At 43.2% G+C, this 19,219-nt stretch overlaps 1 protein-coding gene and 1 pseudogene across 1 annotated transcript; one reads left to right on the plus strand and one right to left on the minus strand.

Moving 5' to 3' along the window:
* Positions 1-626: 626 nt before the first annotated feature.
* On the minus strand, positions 627-7,705 carry Exosc3 (exosome component 3). The gene is made up of 4 exons (XM_090330279.1): positions 7,380-7,705; positions 6,563-6,712; positions 3,539-3,690; positions 627-970 (listed from the first exon to the last, which is right to left on the minus strand). The coding sequence occupies exons 1-4, from the start codon at positions 7,689-7,691 to the stop codon at positions 769-771; spliced, it is 816 nt and encodes a 271-aa protein (XP_090186405.1). The 5' UTR covers positions 7,692-7,705; the 3' UTR covers positions 627-768.
* LOC150065645 (uncharacterized) lies at positions 7,690-17,895 on the plus strand (annotated as a pseudogene).
* The last annotated feature ends 1,324 nt before the right edge of the window (positions 17,896-19,219 follow it).

Genomic DNA, 19,219 nt, shown 5'->3' on the forward strand with positions numbered 1-19,219 from the left:
TAATCTATGTAAAAACACTTGGAACAATATACAGAGTAAACATGATTACTAGCTATTATATATTCTTCCCTTGGTCCTAAGGGTTACAGATGCCATTGATTTGATGATTTCCCTATGTCATTTCTGTGCATTTGTTATTTCCTTTCATGGCTTAGGGACCTTTTTTCTAACAATGATCATTTGGATACTTACAACATTGGAAAGTCATACAAAATTATCAATACTGGCACACGGGCTGTGAGCAGCTGACCAGAAACATACATGTCTCTTCTGTCATGTACCAAATGATATTGTGGGCCTTATCCTGCCCGAAAGTCTCCTACAGTTACTAGAAAATAATTTTAGGAGCGTGGCCTAGTGGTAGAGGGCTTGCTTAGCATGTGCAAAGACCTGGGTTCCATTCCATGTTACCACATACACAGAAGAAGCCAGAAGTGGCGCTGTGGCTCAAGTAGTAGAGCTCTAGCCTTGAGAAGGCCCTAGGACAGTGCTCAGGCCCTGAGTTCATCCCCTGGCAAAATAATATTAATTATAATAATTTTAATGACAAATAAAATGCACTATAAAAGTTACACATAGAGAAACTAAAAGGAATTAACATCAAATAGTAACTTTAAGCAACTTCATTATATAAAAAATACTTTATTCAATTCTAAGACAGTATGACCATTCACATCTTGTCTTCTGAAAATATAAAATGTTTACCTGAAAAGTTTTTCCATGAAACCCATTCTCTTGGCTCATCTTAACCAATACAATCCACATATATCAACTTTCCGCCAACCTGGCAAAGATTTGTTTTCTTTGCTCTGATGTCATATGTTCACATGCTTCTAAAATGTTTGCCAAAATTAAAGTCTGTTGAATGGTTTTTGCTTTAACCCAGATTCTTCCATTCATTCCAAATACAATCTCCAGAGGATAGAGTTTTCCCACTTCCTGTATGATTTCACAGTCAGGAGCTAATAGCCTGGTGAAGAAGAGGGAAGAAAATGCAATTTAAGAGAGTGGTAGGTAGGGTATCTCTCCTGGCTCTTCTTAAAAGACATCTTTTCTAGGCAGTTCTTTCTAGTCTCTAGAAGCCTTATCAGCATCTTTCCAAGAACAGGGCATATTATGGTATCGGCTGATCTTGTTTTGAGTTTTATTGTTTTTGAGAGAGGGCCTCCCTATGTTGCCAAAGCAGATCTCCAACTCCTGGGTTCAAGCTTCAGCTTTGCAAATAGCTGGAACATTAGGAATGTGCTACCAAGTTCACATTCAAGGTATACTGAAGGTCACAATAGTGAGATACCCCGAACAAATCAAAATCCTTATGTGATCAATGTTTTGTAATATATAAATATATAGTTCTGAGCTGGAAATGTGGCTTAGTGGTAGAGTGTTTACCTAGCATGAAGGAAGCCCTGGGTTCAATTCCTCCGTATAGGAATGTCTATATGTATGTAGAGATATGTGTGTGTGTATTCACACATACATATATAGTCTTACCTGAAATTATTGTAACATCTTAATTGTGGACTTTATAACCAGCATTTAAAAAATTACTGTTATGGTATTAAGAGAATTCTTTATTTTTCACTACCCCTGAGCTTTTTCACTCAAGGCTGGTGCTCTACCTAACCACTTGAGCTATAGCTCCAGTTCTACTTTTTTTTTTCTTTCTGGTGGTTAACTGGAGATAAGAGTCTAAATGGGGGCCCGGGAGTTTGGCCTAGCGGTTGAAGTGCTTGCCTAGCATGCACAAAGACCCGGGTTCGATTCCTCGGTATCCCACATACACAACCAAGCCGGAAGTGGCAGAGACGAGACTGCAACAAGCGACAGAGAGCGAAAGCAAGCAAGCGGAGCCCAACCGAGTGGTGGCCGGAGCGAGCGGGGCCAGAGCGAGCGGGAGCGAGCCGAGCCAGAGCCAGCGAGGCCGGAGCGAGCAGGGCCAGAGCGAGAAGGGGCCGGAGCGAGCAGAGCCAGGAGCAAGCGAGAGCTGGCCGGGCCGGAGCGAGCGGGGCCAGGAGCAGGGCCAGGCCGGAGCGAGCGGGGCCAAGAGCAAGCTGGAGCGAGCCGGGCGGAAGCAAGCGGGGCCGGAGCGAGCGGGGCCTGAGCTAGAAAGGGGGCCTAGCAGGGCCGGAGCGAGCGGGGCCGGAGCGAGCGGGGCCTGAGCTAGAAAGGGGGCCTAGCTGGGCCGGAGCGAGCAGGGCCGGAGCGAGCGGGGCCAGAAAGAGAAAGGGGCCAAAAAAAAAAAAAAAAAAGAGTCTAAATGGACTTTCTTGCCCAGATTGGCTTCCAACCATGATCCTCAGATCTCTGCCTCCTAAGTAGATAGGATTATAGGGGTAGCCACCGATGCCCATCTGAGAATTCTTTAAACTTATTTTCCTGGGGTTGGGAATGTGGCCTAGTGGTAGAGTGCTTGCCTAGCATGCACGAAGACCCGGGTTCGATTCCTCGGTACGACATACATAGAAAAAGGGCCAGAAGTGGTGTTGTGACAGCTCAAGTGGTAAAGCTCCAGCCTTGAGAAAGTCCAAGGATAGTGCTCAGGCCCTGAGTTCAAGCCCCAGGACTAGCAACAAGAAAAAAAGAAAAAAACAGAACTTATTTTCCTAACCATGTAAGTTACTTTCTGGTAATCAAATTTGGTCCTTGGCAAAAGCATGTTTAAAGTCACAAGGGTGTTTGATGTTCAGTTAGAAATGTGTTTTTTTCTAATGTCCTACACTCAGTATCCAAATCTGAGGAATGGGTAGCAAGGAGAAGCCTAGAAGACACCTCTAAACTCCAATGTCTGTAGAAGCAAAGCCTTTTAATATGATACAGCTTTGGGTAGATTCAGTGCTAAATGTATAACAGAATCAGCATCAATGGAACTATTGAATCTATCAGGATAGAGGGTAGAGCCTTCTGTAAGTGTCTAGGCAATATGCTCAATCCCAGGAGTCTAGCTGCATTTGAACATTAGAGAAGCCTAATAAGTACACACTGTACCTATATTCAAGGGAAAACCTGGTTTTTAAGGAGCAGGAGGCCTTCTGGGAGAAGAAATGAGTTAGACTTTAGCCCAGATACCAAAATATACAAATATATCTGAATTTGATATACTTCAGAAGGGGCAGAAATGAAACTTGAATGAATATAAAAAGAGGTAGGCAGAATTAAATTCATGAGTTCAAATATACTGGTGCTGATTTTTAGCTTTGAAGAGAAATTCAGATATTAGTGACTTTATATTCATCAACTTTGTAAGCAGGTAATTTGCTTAAAAAGGCAAGCAAAGCTGGGCGTGGTGGCTCTCATTTGTAATCCTAGCTATGCAGGAGACTGAGAAATGAGGATCAAGGTTCAAAGCCAGCCCAGCACAAAAGGACCTGAAACTCTTTATCTCCAATTAATCTCTAGAAAACAGGAAGTGGGGCTTGGCTAAGGGATGAACAGTAGCCTTGAGCTGAAGAGCTCAGGGAGAGCGTCCAGGCCTAGTTCAAGCCCTATGACCCACCAAAAAAAAAAAAAGGCAAGCAAGCTAGTAGACACCAGTACTTACTTTCTAATTAAGCCTAGAGTCACTTTAAAAAGTAGACCATCCTGTCCAATCACACCCATTCCATTGGCCCGTCCACAACTGTCAATACAGACCATCTCTGGTTCCATATCTTTATTAGCAACCACAAATTGGCCATAGATGAGATCTCCAACCTACAAGATAATAGAACACAGTTATTTCCTCTCAGCAAACTATAGGTGCTGCTACTAGCTCTTTCTCATAGGCTTCAAGGCCAGCTCCCTATAGTTCTATGATTACAAGACTGGCTAAACTATTGGGATTCTACTTTGGAAATGAGTTCTGAAGAAGGTGAAGTTAATAGATGAAACTCTTTCTTCACCTACCAGGTAATAATCAGACTAGTAGATATCTCAAGGCCTAAAACCATTCTAAGGGTGCAATGTCCAATATAGTATCCAGTACCTACATGTAGCTATTTAAATTAACCAAAATTACTTAAAATTTTCATCAGCCACATTTCAAGTACTGAAATGTTATGTGTATCTAGTGACTACCATATCTGATACCATTAGTTGATACAGATTAAAGTAACATCACTGTAGAATGTTCTATCAGCATTATTCTATGCTATTCTATTTCTATTCTATTACATAAATATAAATATATGATGGTTACTTCATGGAAGATTTACTAAAGTTGAACTTGAAGATTATAAAACAAAATGAAAGCAGTTTTCCTGTTTATTTAATAAAACATTTACTAAGTAAAGTTTTTTAATTACACAGGAACTAGAGAGGAAAACATTGTACACCTTTTAGAATTATTTGGTCCTGCAGAGGGCAGTGGAAGTGTGTGTGTGTGTGTGTGTGTGTGTGTGTGTGTGTGTGTGTGTGTGTGTGTGTGTGTGTGTGTGTGTGTGTGTGTGTGTGTGTGTGTGTGTGTGTGTGTGTGTATATATATAAAAACAACTTCATTCAAAGCTAAATTCACTGCTAGAGGAAAGATATAAGAAAAGTGATGATTAGAGATGACTTTCCAAAAGGCAGTCACATTTTGTCTGGGCCTCAGAAGATAAGCCCTTGTCCCAGGAGCAGACAAGAAAAGTGAAATCAAGACAGAAACAAGAGCAAAGCCAAAAGGGCAAGAAGTTGAGCACAGTGCTGTTAAGTATAGTCTAAGCTATTATGGATGAATCAAGACCCCTCAAATAATGAGACAAGTGTGTGAGTGAACTAAAGCAGAGTGGAGAGACTCAGGGGCCCAAGGCTCATGCCTGTAACCCTAGCTAATTGGGAGACATAGGTGGAAGCCTGCCCAGACAGGGAAGTTTGTAAAAAAAAAAAAAAAAAACAACAACCAAAAAAAAAAAGAAACCTTATTTCCAGTAAACTATCAAAAAGCCAGAAGTGAAGGTGTGGCTCAAGTGGCACTAGCCTTGAGCATAAAGAAAGGCTCAAGGCTGGGAGTTTGGCCTAGTGCTTGTCTAGCATGTATGAAGACCCAGGTTCCATTCCTCGGTGTACCATATACATAGAAAAAAGCCAAAGGTGGTCCTGTGGCTCAAGTGGTAGAGCTCTAGCCCTGAGAAAGCCCAGGGACAGTGCTCAGGCCCTGAGTTCAAGGCCCAGGACTGGCAAAAGAAAAAAAAAGGAAGGCAGGCAGGCTCAGGGATGATGTCTAGGCCCAAGTTAAAGCTTAAGAACCAGCTTTAAAAAAAAAGTAAAACTCTAGAGGCAGAAGTGTTAATGAGGAAGTCCTTGACTAAGTCCTGTCAGAAGGGAGCTACAGGGCCAGGAGTTTGACCTAATGGTACAGTGCTTGCCTAGCATGCACCAAGACCCAGGTTTGATTCCTTAGTATCACATACATAGAAAAGCCAGAAGTGGCACTGTGGCTCAAGTGATAAGAGTTCCAGCCTTTAGAAATCCCAAGGACAGTGTTTAGACCCTGAGTTCAAGCCCCAAAATTGGCCAGAAAAAAAAAAAAATGGGGGTTTGGGGGTACCACATTTGCTAAGTGGAGCCAAAGGATGGACATGCAAGAGATCAGAGACAAAACCCAATAGTACAAGAATAGCTGAATTCTCATAGAGGCAAATGAAAACAGACAAAGACCACCACATTTCTGGCTTAGGTACAAAATAGGATTATACTTGAAAAAGACTAAATTGAAAACCTATGGCAACAAGATCACTTTTCTGTTAGCTTCAAGAACTTACAACCAGGATGGACAGATGGCTAATAATGAAATGTGCACTATTGGGGCCGGGAGTTTGGCCTAGTGGTTAAAGTGCTTGCCTAGCATGCATGAAGACCCGGGTTCGATTCCTCGGTACCACATACATAGAAAAAAGCCGGAAGTGGTGCTGAGGCTCAAGTGGTAGAGCTCTAGCCTTGAGAAAGTCCAAGGACAGTGCTCAGGCCCTGAGCTCAAGCCCAGGACTGGCAAAAAAAAAAAAAAAAAAAAAAAAAAAAGAAATGTGCACTATTTGTCCTTCTTCTGAGTCTAATGCTCTTTTTTTCTTCCTTTTTTTTTTTCTTTTTTCATGGGCTTGAACACTGGGCCTGGCCCCAGGCCCCGAGCTCTTCAGCTCAAGGCTACTGCCCTACCCCTTGAGCCACAGCACCACTTCCCATTTTCTAGTGGTTAATTGGAGATAAGAGTCTCACAGTCTTTAGTGCCCGGGATGGCTCTGAACTGAGATCCTCAGATCTCTGCCTCCAGAGTAGCTAGAATTACAGGTGTGAGCCACTGTACCGAGCCTAATGCCTATTTTCTTATGCAGCAGACATGGACAAAACATAACAAGGGGGATAAATAGGCATAACCTTTCAACTCAGTAGACAGAAGACATCTCAAGAACCAATGAAAAAGAAATATGTAACTCCAGTTGGAATTGTAGCATCTATCGAAAACTCTTGGAGTTTGGAACCATTAAATAGACTCTGGGAGATCCTGGAGAACCAGGAAAAGTGTATGCTTCAGAAGCCAACTGGATAGTTGGATGTTTTGAGAGGAATGGCTGTTTTTCTTAATGATAAAAGCCAAAAGTTCCATCATTACCTGCACATTTGGTCTGTTCCTTTTAGTTGCACCTTCAAATGCCAAGTAAGACAAGGAAGCTGGCTCACTCCCTCCAACATCAACTTTGAATATATCTCCAGATTTTGCTGTCACTATACCAATCACATGGTCCCCTTTCACGGGCACATACTACAAAAGAAAACAGAACAAGACAACAGTGATAAATGACAAGATGCCCTTGGATGATATCTTCAGCCAAGTCTTATTTATAATGCTTTTGCTGGTCTCTAACTCCTGGGCACAAATGACCAGTCTCAGCCTCCCCAGTAGCTGGGATTACCGGCAAAAGGGAAATCTTGATGTGCGGTGCGTGTGCAGAAACTGCACTCAGTTTGCTATTTCAGTTAATTTGAGTCAGTATCTCATACTTCTTCATCCTTACCCAAGTCTTTTAACTTCTGTTCCACATGCGTTCAAGTGATCCTTACAGCCAAGAACGCCTATTGTTTTCTTAGGTGGAAGTTAACTATTCCATGAAAAGTGTAACGGGCTGTGGCTTTCATTATTTGAAACTGGTTCTGCCCTCTGGAATCCCAAAGGGCAAGCTTACTCCTTTGTGACATTAGGATTTTGAAGACTTCCGTAACGGTCTGTCAATGCCTTTTTCTCCGGGTCTCTCTTCTCGAGCTACACGTCTACTGCTCGGGGTCCTTCTAAAGAAGGGACAGAGGTGGGCACAGGACTATGGTGATTCTAAACCACCCTTGTTAAGGGAGACCCCATGCTTGTTGGACATCTTCCCAGAGCCAGGACACCGCCTGAGGGTTTGCACAGCCTCTCCAAACTTCCTGCTCACCCGCTTCTGTTGCGAATCCACCCAGTAGACGCCGCCGCCGCCGCCAGGCTCCTTGTGGCGAAGGCGACCACATTTGGTGACCAGCAAGCGGTCCCCGCATCGCCGCAGGCCCGGACCGCAAACTACCCGCACTCGAGAGCGCGCTCCAGTGTTGAGGCGCAATGGTCGCTCCCCGGTACCGCCGAGCCCTTCGGAGTCCTCTTGTTCCGGCAGCAGCAGCTCCTCACCGGGGAGGACCACCTGCCCTAACGCGGAGCGCGCTACCCGCGCCCCGCCGCTGGCGGGAGACGCCGTAGACACCGCTCCAGCCATGGCCGGCGCCACCAAACCCGCTTCCGGTAGAGGACTTCCGCTTCCGGATTCGTGTCCAATCGCTAGCCCCGCGGCGGCGCTTCCGGCAGCGGCGGCGCTTCCGGCAGCGGCGACGCTGGGAATTGCCTTGAAGGCTCCCTCTCCGCGGTGTGGCCGTAGGCTCCTGCGCCTTTCTCTCAGTCCGCCCGTGGGTCATTGTGAGAAATGCAGAGCTTGAGCAGCCTCGCTGGTCGGGGTGGACTCGAGTCGTGTGTGCCGGATACAGGATGCTCATAGTATTCCCTGAGCACCCTGGGAATTGCATGGAGGGGGTTCGAACCTTGAGTGCGGGCTGCCCCAGAGACCTCCAGACTTGGCCCACAGAAAGGTGACCGAACTTTTACCGAGAATCTTTTCTTCTTCTTCTTCTTCTTCTTCTTCTTCTTCTTCTTCTTCTTCTTCTTCTTCTTCTTCTTCTTCTTCTTCTTCTTCTTCTTCTTCTTCTTCTTCTTCTTCTTCCTCCTCTTCTTCTTCTTCTTCTTCTTCTTCTTCTTCTTCTTCTTCTTCTTCTTCTTCTTCTTCTTCTTCTTCTTCTTCTTCTTCTCCTCCCCCTCCTCCCCCTCCTCCCCCTCCTCCTCCTTCTCCTCCCTCTCCTCTCTCTCCTCCCCCTCCTCCTCCTCCTCCTTCTACTTCTCCTCCCTCTCCTCCCCCTCCCCCTCCTCCTCCTCCTCCTTCTCCTTCTCCTCCTTCTCCTCCTCTTCTTCTTCCCGCTTTGTTAGTCACTGGAGAAATTTTTTTTTTTTTTTTTGCCAGTCCTGGGCTTGAGCTCAGGGCCTGAGCACTGTCCTTGGACTTTCTCAAGGCTAGAGCTCTACCACTTGAGCCTCAGCACCACTTCTGGCTTTTTTCTATATATGTAGTACTAAGGATTCGAACCCGGGTCTTCGTGCATGCTGGGCAAGCTCTCTACCACTAGGCCAAACTTCCGGCCCTACTGGAGAATTTCTTAATAAAATTGTGGAAAATAAAGAAGAACAAAAGAAAAACATAAAAACACAGCTCCTGCCCATTTGCCTTCCTTGCTATGATCTCAACTAGAGTTCCAATTCTTTTTTTTTTATTATTCTTTTTCTTATTTATTTATTTACTTATTTTGTGGGCCTGGACACTGACCCTGAGCTCTTCAGCTCAAGGCTAGAGCTCTATCACTTTAAGCCACAGCGCCACTTCCAAGACTTTATTAGACAAGTAAAGCAAATTATAACAGCTACTTAGAAACTGCTTTTGCCTAAAGCACTGAATCCTCACTTGGACTACAAATGTCCATTGGGTAATTAGAGGGATAAAAACTTGGCATTTGGCTGGGAATGTGGCTTAGTGGTAGAGTGTTACCTAGCATGCATGAAATCCTGGGCTCAATTCCTCAGTACCACATACACAGAAAAAGTGGCTCAAGTGATGGAGCACTAGCCTTGAGCAAAAATAAAAAAAAAAGCTCAAGGGCAGTGCCCAGGACCTGCGTTCAAGCCCTAGGACTGGCAAAAAAAAAAAAAAAAAGTAAACAATTATAACAACAACTTGGCATTTCTTGCTCCCTATTTTGTCTTTGCTCTGAGCCATTCTCTTTATAGCACCAGGGAATCTAAGATTAATCGATGATGTTTTTATGATGAGAGTAAAAACTCGCATGAAAAGTATTAGCAGTGCCTCACAGCACAGACATGAGAATGATTATTATCACAGGACTAATCATCTCGTGGGAACCACATTGCTCCCATCAAGTGGTGAGTGTTAATGACCTTTTTGAAACCTCTCATAGAACCAGAACTCAGCTAGTCAATCATTTGACCTGAGATTATTTAATAATTATAATACCTCTCACTCCTGCCCCAATCTTTTCCTATTTAAATCTAAACTCATATCTGTGCCTCAAAGATGGGCTGAAGAGCTTACTTTGCCTTTTTCTATCACAGGCCTATGCCGCATTAATCTTTCTCTTCCTTTCATCAATGCTCATTTTCTTTACTTGGAGTGAATGGCTGGACCTGGGTCATGGAAGCCTGAAGTGGATGAAGCCTGTACCCTTCAAGTCAAGATTCCCAAGTGGAGTAGAATACAGGTGCAGACTCCAGAAGCTCTCCTAATGGAGCTAATTTGTATTAGCTAAAGGAGGCCACAGGGTATAGCTTAAACTTTCCTGCAGATAAGTAATTTCTTTGTGTAAGGAACTAGGTAATTTTTTGCCAGTCCTGGAGCTTGAACTCAGGTCCTGAGCACTGTCCTTGGGCTTGCTCAAGGCTAGAGCTCTATCACTTGAGCCACAGCACCACTTCTGGCTTTTTCTGTGTATGTGGTACTGAGAAATCGAACTCAGGTCTTCATGCATGCTAGGCAAGCACTCTACCACTAGGCCAAACTCTGGTCCAAAAACAGGGTAATTTACTTTGATGTTACAATGGTTTAATTTTTTCTGCCAGTCCTGGGGCTTGAACTTAGGGCCTGGCACTGTCCTTGAGCTTTCTCAAGGCTAGAGCTCTACCACTTGAGCCACAGCACCACTTCTGGCTTTTTCTGTGTATGTGGTACCAAGGAATCAAACCCAGGGCTTCATCCATGCTAGGCAAGCACTGTACCACTAGGCTATGCTCCTGTTTTTACCCAAGTATAGAATCATTGGGTCTGGAGTGAAAGGATCTTAAGGTTCCTGTTTTTGGTAACTTGTGGACATTCTTTTTTTTTTTTTCTTTTGCCATTCCTGGGACTTGAACTCATGGCCTGAGTACTGTCCTTGGATACTTTTTGCTCAAGTCTAGCTCTCTGCTACTTGAACCACAGTACCACTTCCAGCTTTTTATGAGTATGTGGTACCAAGGAATCAAACCCAAGGCTTTGTGCATGCTAGGTAAGCTCTCTACCAAAAGGCTACCCTCCTGGAGTAAAAATCAGTGGAAGTGCTATATCATGCTGGCAATGATAGCACAAACCTATACTCAGAGCTGAGATCTGGAAGAAGCCAGCTCAGGCAAAAGAGTCTGTGAGATTTCTTCTCGTAAATAAACAGAAGAAAAAATAAAAAAACTGGGCCACAGGTGTGAACAAAAACACTCAGAGAAATCTTGAAGCCCTGCATTCAAGCTCTGGTAATAGAAGCAACAAAAACCCACAAATATAAATCTGGTTCAAAGCCAGCCTAAGCAGGAAACTATATGAGACTCATCTCCAATTAAACAACCTCCACCTGCTTCCCCCGCCAAAAAGCCAGAGCTAGAGCTGTGACTCAAGTGGTAGAATGCTAGTCCATAGCAAAAGAGCTCAGGGATAGCATCCAGGCCCGGACTGGCAAAACAAAAACAAAAATGCTACGTAGTACATGTTCATTATATAAATTATTGTTTCTGTAAGTGAATTCTAATCCTGACCATCACATGGTGGATATGGAACTGGAGAAAGTCTTGGGCCAAGAAGAACCCCAGGTTTTATAGTTATTAGAAGACAAAGACTCAAGGCAGCTTACTGGGGCCACCATCTCCTCTTCCCACATCATGTATTCCCAACTGACTACAGCTTTGTTTCATGTTAGATCCAGGATCCTTTTTAGGATTGTGTAAGGCAGGAGACAGAAAGTGTTAACCATGTTTCCTTAAGCCCAGATACATTGTAGCTATTTAAGCCATTTCTTTTTTTTTTATTTTTTCTTTTCTTTTCTTTTTTGACCAGTCAGTCTTGAACTCAGGGCTTGGGCACAGTCATTGGCCCCTTTTTGCTCAAGGCTAGTGCTCTGCCACTTGAGCCCCAAAGCTACTTCCAGCCTTTTCTGTGTATGTGATACTGAGGAATCGAACCCCCGGCTTTGAGCATGCGAGGTGAGCAACCTTCCACTAGGCTATGCTCCCAGCCCTTAAGCCATTTCTTTAGTAGCTCATCCAAACCTGTCTGTGTTTCCTTTCAGACTCTGCTTGGCCTTCTGAGAAGTAGCACTGGGAAAAAATTGCCTGTGGTGACTGTGAATGTCACCACAGAAGGAAAAGCCATTCCAACCCATTGGTCTTTACCCCATTCCCTACAAAAAAGACCTGCCTTTTGACATGGTGGAGCTCATGGAGGAAGTAGAGAAGACGGTGACACAGGGAGTTACTGCAGTGAGGTCTGAGTGGAACCATTCTGATGGGTAGTGGTTTTCTCATCTGTTCAGATACCCTACTCTCAATAGGTCCTTACCTGAGGGATCCTACCTCAGTACCATACATTTTTCTTCTCAACTTAGGCAGAGCCCCCGGATTCTGGGACCCTTCTTTGTCACTCAGACCTCTGCCTACTTTTGACAGTTTGGGTTAGCACATATATAGCAAGGAAAACATCTCCTAGCTGTTTAAATATGAAAGATATCTTGTTCTTTCCTATAAAAACTCGTAAGAAAATTTCAAAACGATACAAAATCTGACTCTACAAAGTTAGCCACTAATATCATTTGATAAGCTTTCTTCTTTCCTCTTTTTTTGTTTTAAACATACAAGCACATTTTTTTCCCAGTCCTGGTCCTTGAACTCAGGGCCTAGGCATTATCCTTGGGCTTTCTCAAGGCTAGTGGTCTACCACTTGAGCCACAGCACCACTTCCAGCTTTTTTCTATGTATGTGGTACCAAGGAATCAAACCGGGGTCTTCATGCATGCTAGGTAAGCATTCTACCACTAGGCCAAATTCCCAGCCTGTAGATTTTCTTTAATGAGGCCACATTATCTATTTGTTTCTAGGTCACAAACATTATTTTTAGTGGTGCAATGATACAGTATTGTATAAGAGAAAGGTCATGATTTATCTCAACAATCTCCAAATGTAAATTTCATGAGATTACTTACCAAAACAGAAATCATGATTGTATATCTGTAGGAGTAACACTTAACAATCCCCTAACTGTGAGAGTATATGTAGGAAGGCTGTGGTTCTGACATTCAGCAGACAATATGAGGAGTACTGAGATGCTGTGTGTCTATTCTGCTTTTAGTTTTCGGGTTTTTTTCTGACCCCCGACAGATAGAACTTTTACCAAATACATTTAAGGTGTTGTCTTACTGGCTGGTGGAATTCAAGGCTTTGTTTGCTTATTTTAATGCTATCGTCAACAAAGAAACAGGTAAATGGGAAAGCAATCCTAAGTTTCTCTTAGATGTCTGCTTCCAGCATTCCTTCCCACGTGTCCAGATCACTGGGGTTATTTAGAAGCTCAGCTTCTGTGTTGTCTTTGGATGAAAGTTTTATAGTTAGAGGTATAGAAATGACTAGTGACTCATGCCTATAATCCAAGCTGGCCAGTAGAGTGAAAATGGAAGAAATACACGCACCTTTAGACAGTGAGTTAAAGGGAAGGGACTTGTACCTCTCAGTGCCTAACTAGGGGGCTGGGATCTGAGAATGATGGTTTGAAACCAGTCCAAGCAGGAAAGTCGATGAAACTCTTTATCTCCAATTACGCACCAAAAAAGTTGGAAGTAGCTCAAGTGGTAGAGCATTAACCTTGAACAAAAGGAAGCTTAGGAATAGCACTCAGGCCTTGAATCCAAGCTCCAGGACCGGGGGACAAAATGAAAATAAAAAATGAAATGAAACGCAGTAGGTGGGGCTGGGAGTGTGGACCAGTGTGGGAGTGCTTGCCCAGCATGCATGAAGCCCTGCGTTTGATTCCTCTGTTCCACATACCGAAAAAAGCCAAAAATGGTGTTGTGGCTCAAGTGATAGAGTGTTAGTCTTGAGAAAGCTCAACGACAGTGCCTAGGCCCTGAATTCAAGCACCAGGACTGGCAGCAAACAAACAAACAAAAAAACACCAAGAAATGGAGTATGTAATAACTCTAACTCACCTTTTTTTTTTTTAACTTAGAGGTTAATATGTGCTCTATGAGTCCCTCTAATCCCCCAATAAAGTTATGAACCTGGAAATCCTTACAAGCCAGATTAGAACCCAGAGTCTAACATCTTTTTTTTTTTTTTTTTTTTTTGCCAGTCCTTGTGCATGCTAGGCAAACACTCTACCACCAGGCCAAACTCCTGACCCACCCTATACTTTGTTTTAAATAACATAATTTTTCTGTTTCTCTCACTTAATCATCTCCATATGAGCTGCTAGGGACTGATGTAGTGTTCTTTACTGTCTGAGACTCTAAACTGAAGCTTGCCATGCCTGCTAGCAGCAGGAAAGCATTAGCACTGGTAGGCGCACATCCCTTCCTGTTAAGATCATTGGCTAAAATTGCATCTACTTCTTTCATTTTTTTTTTTTTTGCCAGTCCTGGGCTTGAGCTCAGGGCCTGAGCACTGTCCTTGGACTTTCTCAAGGCTAGAGCTCTACCACTTGAGCCTCAGCACCACTTCCAGCTTTTTTCTATGTATGTGGTACCAAGGAATTAAACCTGGGTCTTCATGCATGCTAGGCAAGCACTTTACCACTAGGCCAAATTCCCAGCCCCTACTTCTTTCATTTTCATCCCAGTGGCCAGAATTTTATGTTACTTTTACTAAAGGAATATTATTACCAAAGTAGGAGACAGCCAGAAATCTGTCACAGTAGTTCTACATGGCCTATCATTAGCCGGCCTTCGCAGCCCTATCTCCCTTAGTCAGTCTACATTTTATTAAGATGGATGAAGTTATTCCTCATAGCATACAGGTTCCATGATGCCTTTCCTTTAATTATTCTCTCTCTTCTGCCCCTAGGATGCCTTTTCTCCTCTCCATGCTTTTGTGGATCTGATTTTTCCTTCCAGTCCATCTCACTGGCTTTCCTCCACTGATACACTATAACTGCCTCATTGTCCCTTTTCCAGTGGCAGACAGAGTGCTAGCAGCATACCAGTCTGCAACTTCTCTCTCCCACTGGTGTTCCATTGAATTTCTTCCTTAAATAATCCAAACAAACCAGTAAAATTCATATATGTCTCAGCTTTAGTTTCCTTATTAGCAAAATGGTGTTAATGCATAGAGTTAACTTGCTGCTGGTGGCTTATTTCTGCAGTCCTATTTAGCAGGCTAAGATCTGAGGATTGTGGTTCAAAGCCAGCTCATGCAGACAAATCTGTGAGATGCTTACCTCTAATTAACCACCAAAAAGCTAGAAACAGAGCTGTGGCTGAAGTAATAGAGTATCATCTATGAATGAAAAAGCGTGACAGTGCCTAGGCCTGAGTTCAAACCCCAGTACCAGCACCAACTCACACACACACACACACACACAGAGCTGAAGTGAGAAGTGAGATTATATATATGTAAAACTCCCAGAATTGTTCTTGGTACCAGAGTGGGATACATCTTTTTGTGCCTCTCCTCATCACCATGTCACAAATTAGGAATCCTCCTCCTCTCCTTCTTCCTCCTCCTTTTCCCCTTTGCCCCCTCCTCCTCTTCTCCCTCATTCCTTGCCTCCCCCTCCCCTTCCTTACTCTTCCCCTTCTCTTCTCCCTTTCTTCTCTTTCCTCTTTCTTCTTCTTTCTTCCTTCCTTATCCGCCCTCCTCCTCCTCCTCCTCCTCCTCCTCCTCCTCCTCCTCCTCCTCTTCCTCCTCCTCCTCCTCCTCCTCCTCTTCCTCCTCCTCCTCCTCCTCCCCTCTTTACTTCTCCATCTTTCTTCTCCTCTGAGGAATTGAACCTGGGTCTGTGGGCATGCTAGGCAAGCACTTTACCACTAGGCTAAACTCCCAGCCCCACTCTTCTTCCTCTTTTACAGCTATTGTCTCTGCATTTGATGGACATCATAAAATATATCTTGGATTTAGTAATTTATTTAACACTTCTGAGCAACTACTATATAGGTTCTCCACTGGGATATAGTGATAAACAAAAGTCAGAAAAATGTCTGGGCTTTCAAACTACTTTTGAGAGAAAAAAACAGACAAGGAACAACTGAACAAAATAACAAAGAAGTTAACTTCAGAAATTGTGAGTAGTAAGGGCTTGGGAGTGAAGGTATGCGTGCCTGGGCAGGACCTATTGCTAGAACATGGCAAGTACACAGGTCCCCTTTCCTCTTCCTGACAAGGAACTTATCATTATAGTGACCAGCCTGGCCAACAACTGCCTATATAGTGTGTCCATAGTGCCAAGCACAGGGTCTTCTCAAAGAACCCAGAGCTTTCTCACCAGGTTACTGCCTTCCTCCCCTGTGTCAATTTTAGTACTCTTTGTGCCTGAAGAAAGGACAAACCCCATGACACTGTATAATGCAGAGAACTCCAGTTCTTCTCACTGTTGGACCTTCCTCCTAGACCCCATCACGTTCCAGCTGTGTCTACATGTGTGCGATGTTTGGTATTCCCAGCAGATGACAGAGCCCCAGCTTTAGCCAAACATGGTATTGGTTACTTGATATGCATTCTTTTGAGCGTTCATAACTCCCTAAGGCAAGCTGGATTGTAACCATTTTATACTTGATGTTCAGAGTGGCAGAATCTGTTTTCAAGTTTGTCTTTATAGTGTATTGTTTTGTCCACCCACTAATTATTCCTAATGTGCCCCAACCAGTTAATTAGGTTTTTTTTCTTTCTGTTGGCTCTAGACCTTGGCCTGGCTGCTTATCATTTTGGAGTATTTGTTTGTATTTAGTTTTTGAGATCTAGCCTCACTTTGACCTACTTTTACATCCTAAGTAGTAAGATTACAGGTGTGTACCACCATGACTGGTTAAGCTATGTGGTCTTGTCACTTCTAGTCTTTGAGCTGCAATTTCTTTATACATAAAATAAGGAACAAAGAAAAAAATACATCTGCCTAAGGTTTGTGTAAGAAGTAGGATATTGAATATGAAACGGAGCATATTCTCAGCATGTAGTAATTGTTAAATGTAAGGTTAGTGCTCCATTTTGCAAATACTGTCTAGTTTGGGATAAACTTGGAGCAAAAGGGTAGTCCTTAAGCTCTACTTTTCTTATATGAAATACCTATGATTTTGGTTCTGAGATTTTTGAAGCTATACATGTTTACTTTTTTTTTTTTTTTTGCCAGTCCTGAGCTTAAGCTCAGGGCCTGAGCACTGTCCTTGGATTTTTCTCAAGGCTAGACCTCTACCACTTGAGCCTCAGCACCACTTCCGGCTTTTTTGTATTTATGTGGTACCAAGGAATTGAACCCCGGTCTTCGTGCATGCTAGGCAAGCACTTTAACCACTAGGCCAAACTCCCGGCCCTGAAGCTATACATGTTTAAAGGAAAATAATTCTGCTTTTATTCCTCTCCCTCACAGATTTTTTTTTTTTTTTTTTGCCAATCCTAGGGCTTGAAGCTTAGGTCACTGTCCTTTAGCTTTTCTTGCTCAAGGCTAGCACTCTACCACCATTTCTGGCTTTTTCTTTTTATATGGTACTGAGGAATCAAACCCAGGGCTTCATGCATGCCAGGCAAGCAATCTATCACGAAGCCACATTCCAAGTCCCCCCACCCAACAGTTTTTAATGAGACAGAATCTTGGAGCTATCATCCCAGCTTCTTGGGAGGCCAAGATCCAGATGACTGAAGTTCAAGGTCAAAATGTCAGTCAGATGCCTATCTTAATCAATAAGCCTGATGTATGTAGTGGTATTTCATCTGTAATCACAGCTCTGTGAGTAGGAAGATTACACGCTGATACCAGTCCTGGGTAAAATCTTGAGACCTCATTTGGAAAGTAATAAAAGCAAAAAAAGCATTGGAGATGTGGTTCAAATGGTAGCGCTCCTCCCTAGCAAGCATGAAATCCTGAGTTCCAGCCCTTGTACAACAGGAGGAGAAGGAGGAAGAGGAGAAGGAAGAAGAAAAAATGCTAGAACCTGTTGTTCAAGGTAGTCCCCAACTCCTAGACTTAAGAAATCCTCCTGCCTAAGCTATGCAAAGAAGACTTCTGGTAGAAGTGGTAGTAAACCAGATGTCCAGGTTTATATGGACTTGAAAAAGTTATTATCCTTCTTGGAAGTTTGTTGTGGCCTGGATTTTCTCCCTTTATTCAGATTCTGAGTATTTTTCAATAATGCCAATTTTATTAGGTCTTGTGTTTTGTTGGCCAAAATGCATAATAGAGATTCAGATGCTGACTGTCCTTTTTTTCAGGTATATGTCAATTGGAGAAAATCCAACCTCCCTGCTCAGAAAAAGCAATGCTGGAGTTTGCCCTTGCTGTTTCCCAAGGTGATGGCATAACAGATGACCACCTCATAAAGCTTGAGGTGCATGGCTTCATGGCTTCAATCGAGAAGATGCCTGGGACATAGCTTCCATTTCAGCTTTTTATGCCATGGTCAACTGCTTTGTTAATTTTGTCAGTCTTATTCCCAACAAAAAATTCTATTCGATGGGCAGAACCAGTGATTCTAATGGCATCATGAGTGATCTCACTGGTCCTTGACAGGGAACAGGCATATTATTTTATAACATACCACTTGGGAAGACATTGGATGGAGAAGAAAATAATTTTGTTCCCTGCTTGCTTAATGAGACAGATTCTAAATGTTATGGATATGTGGGGACATGGTTACTTAGGCGTGGGGAACATATTTCAGAAAAACTGAATTTACTTGTGTTGTGACCCAAAAGGAACATCAGGGTCAAAGATGAACAGATATTTAACAGATACCAGCTATTAAGCTTGGGCTAGTGGTACAGTGCTTGCACAAAGACCTGGATTCGATTCCTTGGTACCACAAATAGAAAAGGCTGGAAATGGTGCTGTGGCTCAAGTGATAGAGCGCCAGCCTTGAGAAAGCTCAAGGATGGTGCTCAGGCCCTGAGTTCAAGCTCCAGGACTGGCAAAAAAAATATGGAACATTTTTTACTTTTCCATAGTGGTATTATAGAAACCAATCTGTACAAACAGAATTGAAATGAATTCCTTATAAGCAGAGTTAACATAGTTAACAGAGTTAAAGTCTTTCAAAGGTTGGAGCAGCAGGCTTAGTTAAAGTTTAGCTTTAGTGCCTTTCAATTAACCTGTGATTTTTCTTACTGATATTTTAGTTTAGTGCTTATATCACACTTCCTATAGTAACAATTTAAACACTGTCAGTTTAAAAAAGTTCTCTGTGATGCCCTACTGCCTTAAGTTTATAGATGGCTTTTCAAGAATCATGCTCCTTAACTAACAGTTACGTGCAAACCTATGAAATGATACTGCTCCTGTTTGGTTTCACTAGACTCTGAGTTGTTAGGGAACAGGTTTTGATCAGCTTTGAGGTTATGGTCTGTTAATTTTGAATCTCTTGAACTATGAAATCTTTAGCAACTGTGGTCATGCATCCCATTTGTCTTAGCCTCCATGGCAGTTCGATGCAATAGACTCAGGACACTGTGTGCTATCCCCTGAGAAGTTGATTTGATTCAGGCCTCCAACTATCCTGTTATTCCAACATGGGTATAAATGTTTCTACCTACCCAGAAAAAGCATCTAGGCTTGATTAAAAAGAAAAACTACTGCAATAGCTGGGAGTGGGGTAGATATACAGAGCATTAATAGGCTCCCCTCTGGGTGGGGGGGGCGGTCGTGAGGCTTGGACTCTGGGCCTGGGTGCTGTCCCTGAGCTCTTCAGCTCGAGGCTATAC

This window comes from Megascapheus bottae, chromosome 3 (assembly GCF_031878675.1).
Source record: "Megascapheus bottae isolate mThoBot1 chromosome 3, mThoBot2.hap1, whole genome shotgun sequence".
In the NCBI taxonomy this organism is placed as follows: domain Eukaryota; kingdom Metazoa; phylum Chordata; class Mammalia; order Rodentia; family Geomyidae; genus Megascapheus; species Megascapheus bottae.